The 13,155-nt window shown below is 43.8% G+C and overlaps 1 protein-coding gene across 3 annotated transcripts in view; it reads left to right on the forward strand.

Annotated features, from left to right (window-relative positions):
- Window positions 1–13,155, forward strand: part of adamtsl3 (ADAMTS-like 3) — a 103,030-nt gene that overhangs the window by 63,682 nt on the left and 26,193 nt on the right. For 2 of the 3 annotated variants that reach the window (XM_034106169.1, XM_034106171.1), the window contains exons 3-5: window positions 6,830–6,957; window positions 12,108–12,153; window positions 12,457–12,693. In XM_034106169.1, the coding sequence (XP_033962060.1) occupies window positions 6,830–6,957; window positions 12,108–12,153; window positions 12,457–12,693 (411 nt within the window). Of the gene's footprint in view, window positions 1–3,756; window positions 3,947–6,829; window positions 6,958–12,107; window positions 12,154–12,456; window positions 12,694–13,155 lie in introns of those variants that run through there. The other variant, XM_034106170.2, reaches the window with a different exon arrangement.

Genomic DNA, 13,155 nt, shown 5'->3' on the forward strand with positions numbered 1-13,155 from the left:
ATGCCATTGGTAACCTCGCTGTATATCTTTGTCCTGTTTAAATAGCAGATGTAAAATACATTTGAACATTGAATCTACCTTTGTTGAGACTTCCAAGACAACGTCGCCAGATGTTCACAAGTCTGTGCAACGCAGCTGCTATCCCGAGAAACAAATCACTTTGTTTTCATTCATGCCGTATAAAGTTCTGGGACCAATATCCAGGCGGAACAAATGTCTTCCTCCGCGGAGCTGCAGGGAGTTGCAGTCAGAAGGTCTCCTGGACTGTGAGCCAGCAGAGATGGGTCCGTTAAAGGCCGACTTGGCGTTTGCATCTCCCCCGAGCACATTATTTATCTCTAAAACGGCCTTGCTCGCAGCGCTGTTCATCCTCCCCCGTCGACCGTGATACAGTATCCTCAAAAGATGTTATATGGCTCTGTAAATCTGTCATCTTCAGATTACCAACAAATACTGAAACCAAATATTGCAGAATTTCAATCGACCCCCCCTTCCATATAATAATCGTAAATACTCAAGTAGTTCATGGGAAGAAAATAAACTTTGAAGCTAATCATTAAAGACTACAAAGAATAAAGAAAATATTGTGGGAGTGTTTGAAAGCACTGTACTACTGCTTTCTCTCCCATCTGGCTTGAATTGGATTAAGCTTATTACATCTTAATTTTAATACTCTTTGGGGGGGTTGGTGAAGTGTGGTTGGTTTTCAGCTGCATGTCGTAAAATCACTGTCCTGGTAAAACATTTTATACTGTGGCCCAGAAAGCTTTTCAGACGATGGCATTGGTGTAAATCTTGCCTGGAGCACATACGACGTGCTGGGGGCGGGGGGGTTGGTTGGTGGGAGGCTACCATTCATCCCGCCTGAGCCATTTAAGTCCCCTTGTGGGAGTCAATGGTTTGGGCTCTTGAGTGTTACTTAGAGTCAGTCCTTGGTAACTTTAGCTTCATTTGTCTCTCTTACTGACAACTCTGGGCCCGTTAACTCGGGTCATTCCCCCGTAATATGGCAATCTCTTAATTTGACCCTTTATTCCTCCACAGAGGAGTGATGGGAAGGATCTGTAAAACCTCTGCTGCTGGGAAAGCCTACTTAGTGACCTTTTTACAAGACCTGAAAACATTGCCGGTTAACATGTATATGTTATATTGCTCAAGAGAGAGCTTTTCTAGTGTCATTTTACCCTACGAAGAGTGAGAAGCAAGAAGGTTGGAATCTTGCAGGGTTAATTGGTTGGTTTTTCCAACATTATCTAAAGAAATTAAAGACATTTGAACTTATTTCTATGTACAAGGATGAACAACCAGCGGTGGAGTTTACATGAAGTACATCTACTTACCATTTGAGAGTCTTCTGTGCAATGAGGCATCATTATTTTGCACTTACTTTTAGTTTTTACCTCCAAATACATTTGTTTTGATCATTCAAAGCATAACTGATGTTCCTGCTCCCCTATCCTTCCCCGTGACCTTTGCTGAAGTGATTTTGCCGTGTTCCCGGATCTCAATAATTGCTTCGGGGAGTACGATGTTATCATAACCGGTTGAAATTATGCCCCGAATCTACAAAAATAGTGGTTGAGAGTTCTGTCTTCAAGCAATCAGTTCTCTCTAATCTCCTTAACCACTTGCATGCTTCCCCTCATGCAACCTAATACCCAAGCCTGCCTTTGTGTGAAATAACAATGCACCATATTGTTTTTTCTCACCTCATGGTGTTCACAGATTATTGTTTAAACTGTGAGGAGACACCTCAAGCAATGTTGTGGTAGAGAGCTGGCTCCAAGTGGGTGTCAGTCAAACACGTTAATTTCCTCCTCGGTTGTTTGGTTTTAAACTCTGGGCACATCACCGATGCCACGGTTTATTTTCTGTAGTCATATGTTAGCAAATATGAGAAGGGGGTATCATTTCTGTCAAAACGTGCAAGTCCTCATCCCTCCCGCTGGCACTACAAAATACACCAGTTGGATGTGGATAATTCCCCAGTATGTAGTCTCCTTCAAGTCAGGCCACCTAATTCCCATACCTTCAGCAGCAGGTTAAGAATGGTTTGTTGTGTATTTCTCAAGTATAAAACGTGTGTGTGTGTGTGTGTGTGTGTGTGTGTGTGTGTGTGTGTGTGTGTGTGTGTGTGTGTGTGAGCTGGTTAATCGAGACATCCGCTCTAGTGTTGTGATTAGGGTTACTGACTATTTGCTCTGGAGTGCGGCACATTCCTCGCAGCCTTAATTGATAGCAATCATGTGGCTTTTGATTTGGTGTTCGATTGGGAGCTTGGAATTGAAGTCTTGATTTGAAGGGCACAGGGTTTTTTTATTGTCTTTGGAAAGTGAGGGCTGGATTCCTGAATGGTAGCCTGCGTCCTTGTAAGTCACATGAAGGGGCACCAGTGGGTTGGCACCGACCTTGACTTCTTTTCACTTTTTGTCTCTTGCCATTTCAGGAAGTTCTAACTGGAAAGTCACTCAGTGAATAGTATATTCCCTCTGCGCCAAGAGCTGTTCATCTCGCCGGTTGTTTTTCTCTATAACCAGAGGTATTGTCCCTCCAGGGGACACCTGGCTTGTTCCCCACCTCCACAGTGCAAATGTTCCCTAGCTTAAGCTGCCAGATGTTATGAAAGGCTCTATTGAAGTAGACCTTTAGCTCATAAAGAAATCTAAAAAAAAGTCTCCATGGCTGAGAGGTCTATTCTGATAGCTTCAGTGACTGGACTATGTCATCTGATTTTACATGGGGATCTCACATGTAACTCCTTGTAAAACCAAACACAGTGAGCAGCCGGACATGAAGTCATGTGCTCCTTTTGTTAAGACGTTTTGGAGTCGGCATATCTGTGCATGCATGGACATTTCAGTTTTTTTCTTAACATATTCATAAAAACAACGCTGTCAAACCAAAATCCAAAACATGCTAGTAGATTCTCTTGCTCCGTACAACTGAGAATTTTTGACATTTCCAAAACACAGTGCTGGCAGTCGACTGAACAAAGCTGTCCAGAGCTAAAAAGAAATGAAAAGCAGCAGCATGAGCTACATAAAATGAGGAGAAAAGTGGAGTGTAAGAGGCAGACATTTGAGATTTTAGAAGAAGAAATGGAAAGAATCAAAGGAAAGAAAGAAAATTGGTTTACAATTGTTGTCTGTCTGCCATTATTCCTACTCTCTGACTGACACACACACACACGCACACACACACACACACACACACACACACACACACACACACACACACACACACACACACACACACACACACACACACACACACACACACACACACACACACACACACACACACACACACACACACACACACACACACACACACACACACACACACACACACACACACACACACTTGTGAGGTTGCAGCTGGCCCTGTTCCTTGTTTGAACTAGCATGCTTGACTGAGGCACATTTATTGATTGGCTAGTGTGCCAGACCTGAAGGACTCGTGGGGCTCGGATCCTGTCCGATTACTCCCCCCACACACACACACACACACACACACACACACACACACACACACACACACACACACACACACACACACACACACACACACACACACACACACACACACACACACACACACACACACACACACACACACACACACACACACACACACACACACACACACACACACACACACACACACACACACACACACACACACACACACACACACACACACACTCACACACACACACACACACTCCCAGCCCTCCTCCCCTCCCCTTACTCCTGAGGAAGAAGGGGAGCGAGTCAGAGAGGAGCCGGCAGGCAGACGCGACTCAGTGACCTGGAGGAGCCGAGCGTCACACACACACACACACACACACACTCTGAGACCCGGAGAGGGTGACTCACACACTCTGGGAGGCATGGAGCGACATGTTGTATCTTGCAAGCTACTGGTGACAGCTCTTCTCATCCTGGTACTGTAACGTTTCATATTTTCCTCAATCTTTATCCAACAAAAAAACATTGTCTTTTATATTCAATGTATTGATTTAAATACTTTAAATACGTGGGTTCTAATAGATTGCTTTTCCTGTGTAGGAGTGTGTCTGCATGTATTTTTGGATGAAGTGATTTATGCAGCAGAAATGCGCTCTTCAGATGGTGGAGTCATTTCAGCTCTAACAAGGCAGGTAGTGTGAGCCGACTTGTGTTATTGAGTTCGCTCAAACGTCCCTATGCCTCCTTTGTTGTTGATAAGTCACAAAAGAAGACTTGTCATGTGTTTGTTAGCCCTCCCTGTTACATTGCAGTGAGTGCCTTGCTCGACGGTGAGTGCAGTGGCGTGCTGCGTTGAGCACACGACAAGGGATTCAGCAGATGTGCAAAATATCGTATGTCTTTCCGACTGAAAAGGCCATCGTGTGTATATTGACACAGTCTGCGAAAAAAGGCTCCAGCGTCTGGTTTCTTTCCCCTGCCGATGAGTTTTCCATCTTCAAGGAAAATGTCCTTAGTCTCAGCTGCTGACAGGTGACTCGAATCTGTCCATCAGAATAACATAATATGGGGCTTTTTTTTTATCATGTGCTCATTTCCTCTCTTCCTCTTTGGATGCCTGACAGCCACAGGGGCCTATTGTGGTCACATGTTTGCTGTTTTTCTAAAAGTTAAAGAGCCAGAGAACAAATGTGTCTAAATGTTGTGTAGATGCTAGTGTTACAGTGCAAATAAAACCCCAGAGCAAAAGAGGTTAGGAAGGCTCCAAGTCGATACCCGAGCCTTTTGATAATTGGATCCAAGTCCCAGCAGGACTGCCGTGAGCCTTGTGTTCCTCCGCCTTTTTATTGAGAACAATAGCAGCACCGCCAGCCAAACAACCTCCACATCTCCATCCCTCCGTCCCCTCCTCTGTCTTCACCCGCCTTGTTTTGCCTCTGGCCCTCTTGGCTTTGCAACACACTGATTGCTTTTGAAAGGAGAATTAAGGTGGTGTGTTAACCGGCTGCCCAGAGCACTGCCTGTGTTTATTTACCGTGGATCCAAACACGAGAATTGTTGGCCCGTGCAGAAAGTAGAGCCGATGCGTTTGGCCGCATGCTCCATTGGTGGCGTGTTTAGGTCTCTCCCTTCCCCTCTGCTGTTCCTCAGGCGTCATCAGCACTGACAGCCATTTATATCCGTCCCCACACACTTTTAATAACGTGAACCCACCACCCTCGCTCCGTAGCTTACAGCATGGGAGTTGTTGCTACCGTGACCCAAAGAAAATAATCGAGGCAGTATTATTACCTCGATTCTGCTTTCCCCTGAAATCCATTCATCTTTGTCGACCAAGCACAATGCCATGCTGTTGGGGGGAAAGGGGCCAAAGAGGTCAAAATAACTCGGCGTATCCTGAGTTTTTCTTCTAAAATCCCAAGGCTTAGTATCTCAAACGCAAGGCTGGACATTCACGGTAAACTATTTGTCAGGTCAGTGGGCATACATCTTTTTGAGGGCAGGTGTTACACATAATGTTCTCTGGCTTATGCAGTGTGTTTCGAGTAGTAGGGCTTGTTGTGCACCACATTTCATTCCGAATCTGCAGGACTTTGTATTTTTAGGACTTTCAAAAACTCTGCTGCACAAACTGGTGTACAGATCCCGTGCAATGTCTATAGCACACGAAAGCTGCCTTTTTGAAAACTTCAAATAATCTTTCATGGTTCACCTACACTATAATGACTGCTTTAAGTGTTCAGGTTATTGTACACAATGATAATGTTCTCTTGGACCCATCTATTCCTGTTCAAAGCCTTAAAGCCTCTGTTGAATGGCAGATTATTTCATTGAATGTGTTTGCACCTCACGTCTTAGAAACCACATTCCTGCTGCCATGGAAGGTGGATGATTTGTCCCAGTCTTGGTTCCAAGTCTTTTCTTTAATTTTCCAGGTATAGAACCAGCTATTTTGGCAGCTTTGAGTGGAATACCTCCACGGAGCTAAGCTGCTCTTGTTCTCGATCGCAGAAGCAATATATTTTCCTTTTTACTCCATCTGAATCTGTAACGTATCGCTCTGACTTCATTCGGTCAGACCTGCAAAGGGCATTGAGAAGAGCTCTGCTGCTGAGCACAGCCAAGACAAAGAAACATAACTCATGTGAAGCAGTAGGTGATCCGCATCAGATGACAGCGCCAGCCTTACAAATAAACACCTTCTTTAGTGCAAATCTAATCTGGAAATACAAAAAGGCCTTGAAAAGCAAAGAGTCGTACAAATATTTTAAGATAGGGTGGAGAGGATCTTTTATTTCTTGGCTCTTTCTCTTCATCTAAGATCCACATTGTCCTTGCAGTCACAGGATTCATCTTCTCATAATATTGACTTTGGATCCTGCAGTAATATCCCTACAGTACCTCTGCTGCCAAATACAGCACAATGCAATTAGCAGAGAGACACACACGCGAGGCCCGGAGTTAAAGAGAGGACTAACTTTTCATAATCTGAAGAATGATATTTGAGATATTCAAAAGGGGAAAAGTTGAGCGCTTTTGATTATTTCCTCTTGCACTCTTGCTCATCCTGTCACGTGCACTTGTTTCTCTTTCAGCAGCTCATGGCATTTAATTCAGGATAGCAGCTCTGACTTTTCTGTGCGTCCTGATTAAACCAAGGAAGCCACATATTGTATCGCAAAAGAGGGATACGAAATAATCCGTTTGGTTGGGACTTGCAGAGATGATGATAAACAATATAAAAGACAACATTGCATTGGTTTGAATGGATGTGGTGATAAAGGTGAGAATGCTAAATGGTTTCTATGACAGAGCTCTCGTGGGTAACTCATCACGTCCTCCTTCTCTTCTGCCTGTAGAGCTCGAGGACGGCGCGATCCGAGGAGGACAGAGACACTCTGTGGGACGCCTGGGGTTCATGGAGTGAATGCTCCAGGACCTGTGGAGGAGGCGCCTCATACTCCCTCAGAAGATGCCTCAGTTCCAAGTAAGTCTCACACATGCTCTCCATACAGGGGTTTCCACAGCATGGTCTACTTGCCATTTTGGGCTTTATTGTAGCAAATGTTGTAGACTCAGGGTACCTGGTGTTTTTGTGATTGGTCGGAGAGAATCTTCAAGCAACACCATTGGTGATACTCATGCAACATTTGTAATCATAATATCTACCTCAAAATCACACCTAATGTGGCCAAGAATGGAATTTAAGGTAATGATTTTAACTAATGAAACAAAAGTGCATTTACTAAATTGCTAGTTAAGCCAATCAAAAGCAATATCTGTTGTGATCACTCATCAGAGTTGGTATAATGTACTGTAAGGAAGCATGTACTGTACATGTGAACTATGTCTTTCTTAATTGTTTGTGAAATGCATAACTGTGCGGTGGGGCGGTGGTGGCGAAGTCGATAGGGACTTGGCTTGGCAACTGGAAGGTCACCAGTTCAAGTCCCGGCAAGACTACCGAGGTGTCCCTGAGCAAGGCACCGTTCCCCACACTGCTCCCCGGGGGCAGTTCAAAATGGCAGCACACTGCGCCTAACACTAGGATGGGTCAAATGCAGAGAAACCATTTCCCCACGAGGGATTGATAAAAAAAAAAAGTCCATCAAATATGATAAATTGATTAAAAACAGCCCCTTGAAAATAATTGGCATTCCTTTTTTGGAGTCCTGTGGACCCTTCGTACTTAGAGTAAAGCAAACCTTAAGTAAAAGCGACGATTTGTAAGTGTGTTAAAACACTATCTGAGGTAATCTCCCTTTATAAAGAGCTAAGTCCTGACTGGTTTCCATTAAAGTGCCATATCACAGCTTTAAGATTTCGAGAGAGGGAAGGGAGGGGAGTGTGGGGGGGGGGTTATTTTTCTTTTTGCTCAGGGCCGTTGTGCCAAATAAATCCAGACAGCGTCCCTAGTAGTGTGAGTAAATCTCACTCCATTCCCATGGGCTGCAGTGAGAGTGCTCACAATACACATGGCTGTAATGTGATGGTTAAATAGCCCTGAGGGGTCAACTGAGATCACTTGCCCATCCACCTCCTAGTGCGGTCTAGACGGCCATATGAGAATTAATCTTGAATTCACTTTGACGATGGGGATATGATTTTCAGTAATGACCCTTTTTTGTTGTAAATCAAAGCCTACAGTAACAATCAATGTATCTTGCCAAAGTGCATGTCACTTTTAATAACTTTACTGTGATAGACTTTGGGAACCCATGTTGGTTTGATTCCCACTGCTCATCATCTCGGCTTAAGTCTGGGGACGAACTTGAACTTGCACTTTGGACCTCTTTGTCCTTTCATCCCGGTGCCAAAGTCGCCCGGTTGGTTATGCTTCAAGCTAACGGAGCACTTCGGGATTAAAGCTTGAGGCAAAGTGTAATGGACAGAGTGGTCAATTACAAGTGGATTTAAGGAAGAGAAAATAGGAGAAAAGGGAATGAGAGGGTATGTTTCCTATAAAAATGTTGTCACATTTATTGACTGGGAAATAGCTGCGGGGTGACTTCACTGGATTCCTCTATTTTACAGTTCCGCGAATGTATTGCTCTCTCGCTAAAGGTAGCCAGGAATGCTGCCAAAGTCGCCCCTGTTTCAGTGTTTGGGGTTCAGGGGGAGATCGTAAAACATTACAACTATCCAAAGACAAAAAAAGAATGCAGATCATACCTGAAGTCTACCATAAGGTGCTTTATAACCATCTGTCTGCACTGGTGCTGGGGAGCATGAGGCTGTGAAAACCTCAAACTGAAAGTGCTAGACCCCCCATGTGCTACTCTGTAAACACTGAGGTCAATGGCTTTTTGAGGAGTTCATTGAATGATATCAGCAGCGGTCATTTCTCTCGGCTTGCCCAGATTATTTTGGTCAGTAACACCTTACAACGCTACTGGCTGTAAAAGCAATTGACGTGTTAAGAGGTGTTTGGGGTCTGAGCCTCATGTGGGATGTAGGTGGTGTAGAAGTCCGCGACGGGTATGTTTACAAACTTGTGTGTTGTTTGGCAGTAATGTATGTATTTTATTTTTGGGGAGGAAATGGTAGGACCCTCCGTCCCACCTCATCCCGCCTCACCCTGCTGTTGCGTGGGAACACGGGAGCTGTAGCCTGGGACTGGGTAGCAGATCAAACGGCGTCATTAAAGCCCAGCACAAGGCCCCTTGTGTGTGTGTGACTCTTTGGAAAGAGAGGCTGGAAACGGGCCTGCGACACCCTCCAAACCTATACCATTCCAACTCCCTGACCTTTAAACACACACACACACACACACACACACACACACACACACACACACACACACACACACACACACACACACACACACACACACACACACACACACACACACACACACACACACACACACACACACACACACACACACACACACACACACACACACACACACACACACGACCAAATATTGAAATGCACGAGTGAGACAACCACGCATGCACAGCGCAGATTGCTGGCCCTCATTAGTCCCCCCTTCACTTGATCACAATCTCCATTATTAACAACAGCATTGGAAGCGAGTGTGGACATATGGATTGAGTGTTATGGCGAGAGAAAGCGCTGCTCATTTCTTTTACGAGGCTCGTGGTTTGGTCATATTGGTCTTTTATTGTTTATCAAATTGAGGCCAGCCTTGACTTTATTTTGGCTTTTTTTTCAATGTTTGAAAAAGTCACGTACCCTATTATAGAGCAGAGACAATTAGTTGACTTTCAAATCAACGGGAAAATAATCGCTAACCATTCTGATAATTTATTAATAATTTTGTGTTCAGCCTCTCAAATATAGTGATTTCATCTCTTTATCTTTTTTACATCATTTTAAAGTGTTTATGTTTTGGTTCAGAAAGACAAAATAAGACATTTGAAGACATCACCTTGGAATTAGAGAAACTGGAATAGACATTTTTCCTTTTGGAAATCTAGAAAACGATCAGCAGATTTACAGATAATAAAAAATATAATTATTAGCAGACTTACCCCATTAAAACGTTCCAACATGAAGAAATAAAGCTGCACAGTCCTACAGTATGCAGGGGAACCAGTTAAATACGTATATAAGGGTTGCAAATAACTTCTCACCCAGATGAGGATGTGTTTACTTTTCATTGGGTCTCTGATTAGCAGAAATTACTGGCAGTAGCATTAAATGACTGGAATGTTCACCAAAGCCAGGTTATAAAGTCTTGTTTTTAGATGGGGGTGGTGGTTAAAAGAGCATTTTGTGCAAGGGAATGACTGATTTAGCTGCCCTAATTAAGTTGGGCCTGGCACCTTGATTATGTGTCCTTTACAGAATAAGGGACCACCCTTTGCAGTGCTAAAAACATCTGAAAAAGTCAGCTTGTCACGTAGATATTTCGTCTGGGAACCATGAATGTCTGTACGAATTACTTTCCCAATCCATCTTGTGGGTCCAGAGATATTCCACTGGATAAGTGAAGACTTTGACCTGCACTTTATGAGATGTGACCCATTATCTGTCATCCTCAAAATATAAGGATCTCCGGCTCTTTTCCAAAAACGTACTGACAAAGGAAATAAGTATTTCACTTTTCTACTATTCTTTCATCTTTCTCAACTTTATATTAACCTTCCTCGATGTCCTGAATGCTCTTAATTTCCCAACTTGATCACAGGGACTAATTTTTGAACTATTCATGTGCCCACCCACCTCAAGTGTATCAATATTATGGCAAAGGTCATGGAGCCCGGTTGCAATTACTTTCAATCTAGTGAGAAGACTTGATGACATACATATAGACATTATGAGCCAAGAACACTTGAATGCATATCCAATATTTGAAGGGAATTCATTTTTCATGGTTACTATAGATTTGAGTTCCTGTCTAAGAATGGGGTTGTTGGCACGCTAGATGCTAGTGTCACTCTCGATGCAGTCTCATTGATGTAGTTGTGTCTTCTGTGAATATTTGGCAGGAAAGAGCATGGCCATAGTTTGAGTTATGTGTTGTGTGCTCCTGACGTTTTTTTCCCTAACCTATAATGACGCCATGATGAATCTCCAGTCCCGGCCCGACTTCTGCTTAGCCTTCACTTTAGCTTCCAAAGTTAAGAGGAAATGAAAAGGGAAATTCACTTTATTCCCTTTGCCCCTACATATATATATATTGCTCTTCTTTGCTCCTGTCTCTGGAGTCTTTGAAAGGCTCTCGTTTGGGTCCGAGCCTCGTGACCCGCTGTTTGGCTCGGCAGAGGGGACCGTCTGGATACGTAACGGAGTCTAATGTTCCTGCCATGCCCATGCCACACACTTCACATTCACTCCCTCCGCTCTCTGGAATCTTATTGTACAACATCCTCCAGCCATCGCTCCTCCGTGAGTCCAAACTCCACGATGTTGCCTCCAATCATGATTCCAGATTAGCTAAAGGACGACGACACTGGAATTCCTCGAGTTTCCAAAACTCAAAAGAAAATCCTTTGATTAGTTTCCACCGGGGGCTCGGATAATAGGCCTATCATGGTCACCATCAATGGTTTATCATCACTCGGCATCAAAGCACAAAGGAATCCTTATTTTCAATAAGCGGTTAGCTCCATCGTTTGGGTAAAGACACTGCGGACTGTCGTGATCCAAACCGCTCCGATCTGTTCAGCAGACGCCACTCTGCTCTACTACTGTGTGTGCACTTCTGTTGGCTTACAAAGCGATGACCACACCGACCACTTAGAAAAGAGTTTAGAGTTTTATTTTTGGATTTTGAGTACCTATGGACTCTGTTTTAAACATGTTCTAATACCTTATGTCCTGCTTTATATCTAAAGTTTGTGAAAGTTCATTTTCAGACTTTGACCTATTCTTTTTTTTTCCTCAAGTAGGCTATGCAAGTTTGAAATCAATCGTAATTTGCTCCATTGCAATATTGCAGGACTTGTTTCATCCTGTTCCCCACACAAACATCCCCCTCGTGTGAATCGGCCATCACAAAATTGGAATGAAATTACATTTTAGTAAATATATCACAAAGCCCTTGTTTAAATGTTGTTACATCATCAATATAGGATTCCGAAAAAGAGTCAATAGTTGGAGAAGATGGCTGGTTTGGATTGTGTTTTTTTCATCATTAACCTCACATGTTCATTCTGTCTTCTGCAGGACCTGTGAAGGGCAGAACATCAAATATCGCACCTGCATTAATGTGGTGAGTTGGTCAAATTCAAAACGCTTTTAAGGGCCTTTTTCTTAATGAAATGAGCTGAGCACATTGTGATAAGAGTGGTGGAACTGTCACTAGGTTACCAAGGTTTATGGTCGAAGGGTGAAGTCATGTATGATTCTCGTGTTTGAGAGACAGTGAGAAGTTAAGTAGGGGAACATCACTCCAGTTCTCCTTTCAGTTAGCGACTACTTTAACATTCAGCAATCTCTATTCTCCTGCATTACAGTTGTGATGGTCTTTGCACTAATTATAGAAATCGGCTTAACATTTTCTTTGCCCCCTCAGGATTGTCCTCCAGATTCCGGTGACTTCCGTGCCCAGCAGTGTTCGGCCCACGCAGACGTGCGGTACCAGGGTCAGTACCACGAGTGGCTTCCTGTGTACAATGACGCCGACAACCCCTGCGCTCTCAAGTGCAAAGCGAAAGTGTCGGGCCTCGTGATGGAGCTGGCCCCCAAAGTGCTGGACGGGACCCGCTGCTACACCGAGTCTTTGGACATGTGCATCAGCGGAGTGTGCCAGGTAGGAGGAAGAATCCCACTGTGAGGACTTCATCTTGCTTCTTTTGAATGTATCTGTCATGATAAGCCCCACACTTACTGTATTACGTAGGCAAAATAGAGGGTCTAAAGACACACTTTTAAGAAACCAATAAATATAGTTTTGATAAATCTTATCAAGAAAATTAGGACAAACACAATAATACATGTTATTTATATAGCGTTTTTCCTGGTGCTCAAAGCGCTTTACTTTACATTACATTACATGTCATTTGTTAGACGCTTTTATCCAAAAAAGTACTGTGGACAATCCCCACAGGAGCAATTTGGGGTGAAGTGTCTTGCCCAGGGACACAACGACATGCTGACTGCAGTGGGACTCAAACTTGCTATCCCCTGATTCAAAGTCCAGCACACTATCCACTGAGCCACAGTAAGCAAAGGCTCTGTTACCCCAGGTCCGGAGCTTTGTTCTGATGGGTCA

Source organism: Pseudochaenichthys georgianus, chromosome 18 (assembly GCF_902827115.2).
Source record: "Pseudochaenichthys georgianus chromosome 18, fPseGeo1.2, whole genome shotgun sequence".
In the NCBI taxonomy this organism is placed as follows: Eukaryota; Metazoa; Chordata; class Actinopteri; order Perciformes; family Channichthyidae; genus Pseudochaenichthys; species Pseudochaenichthys georgianus.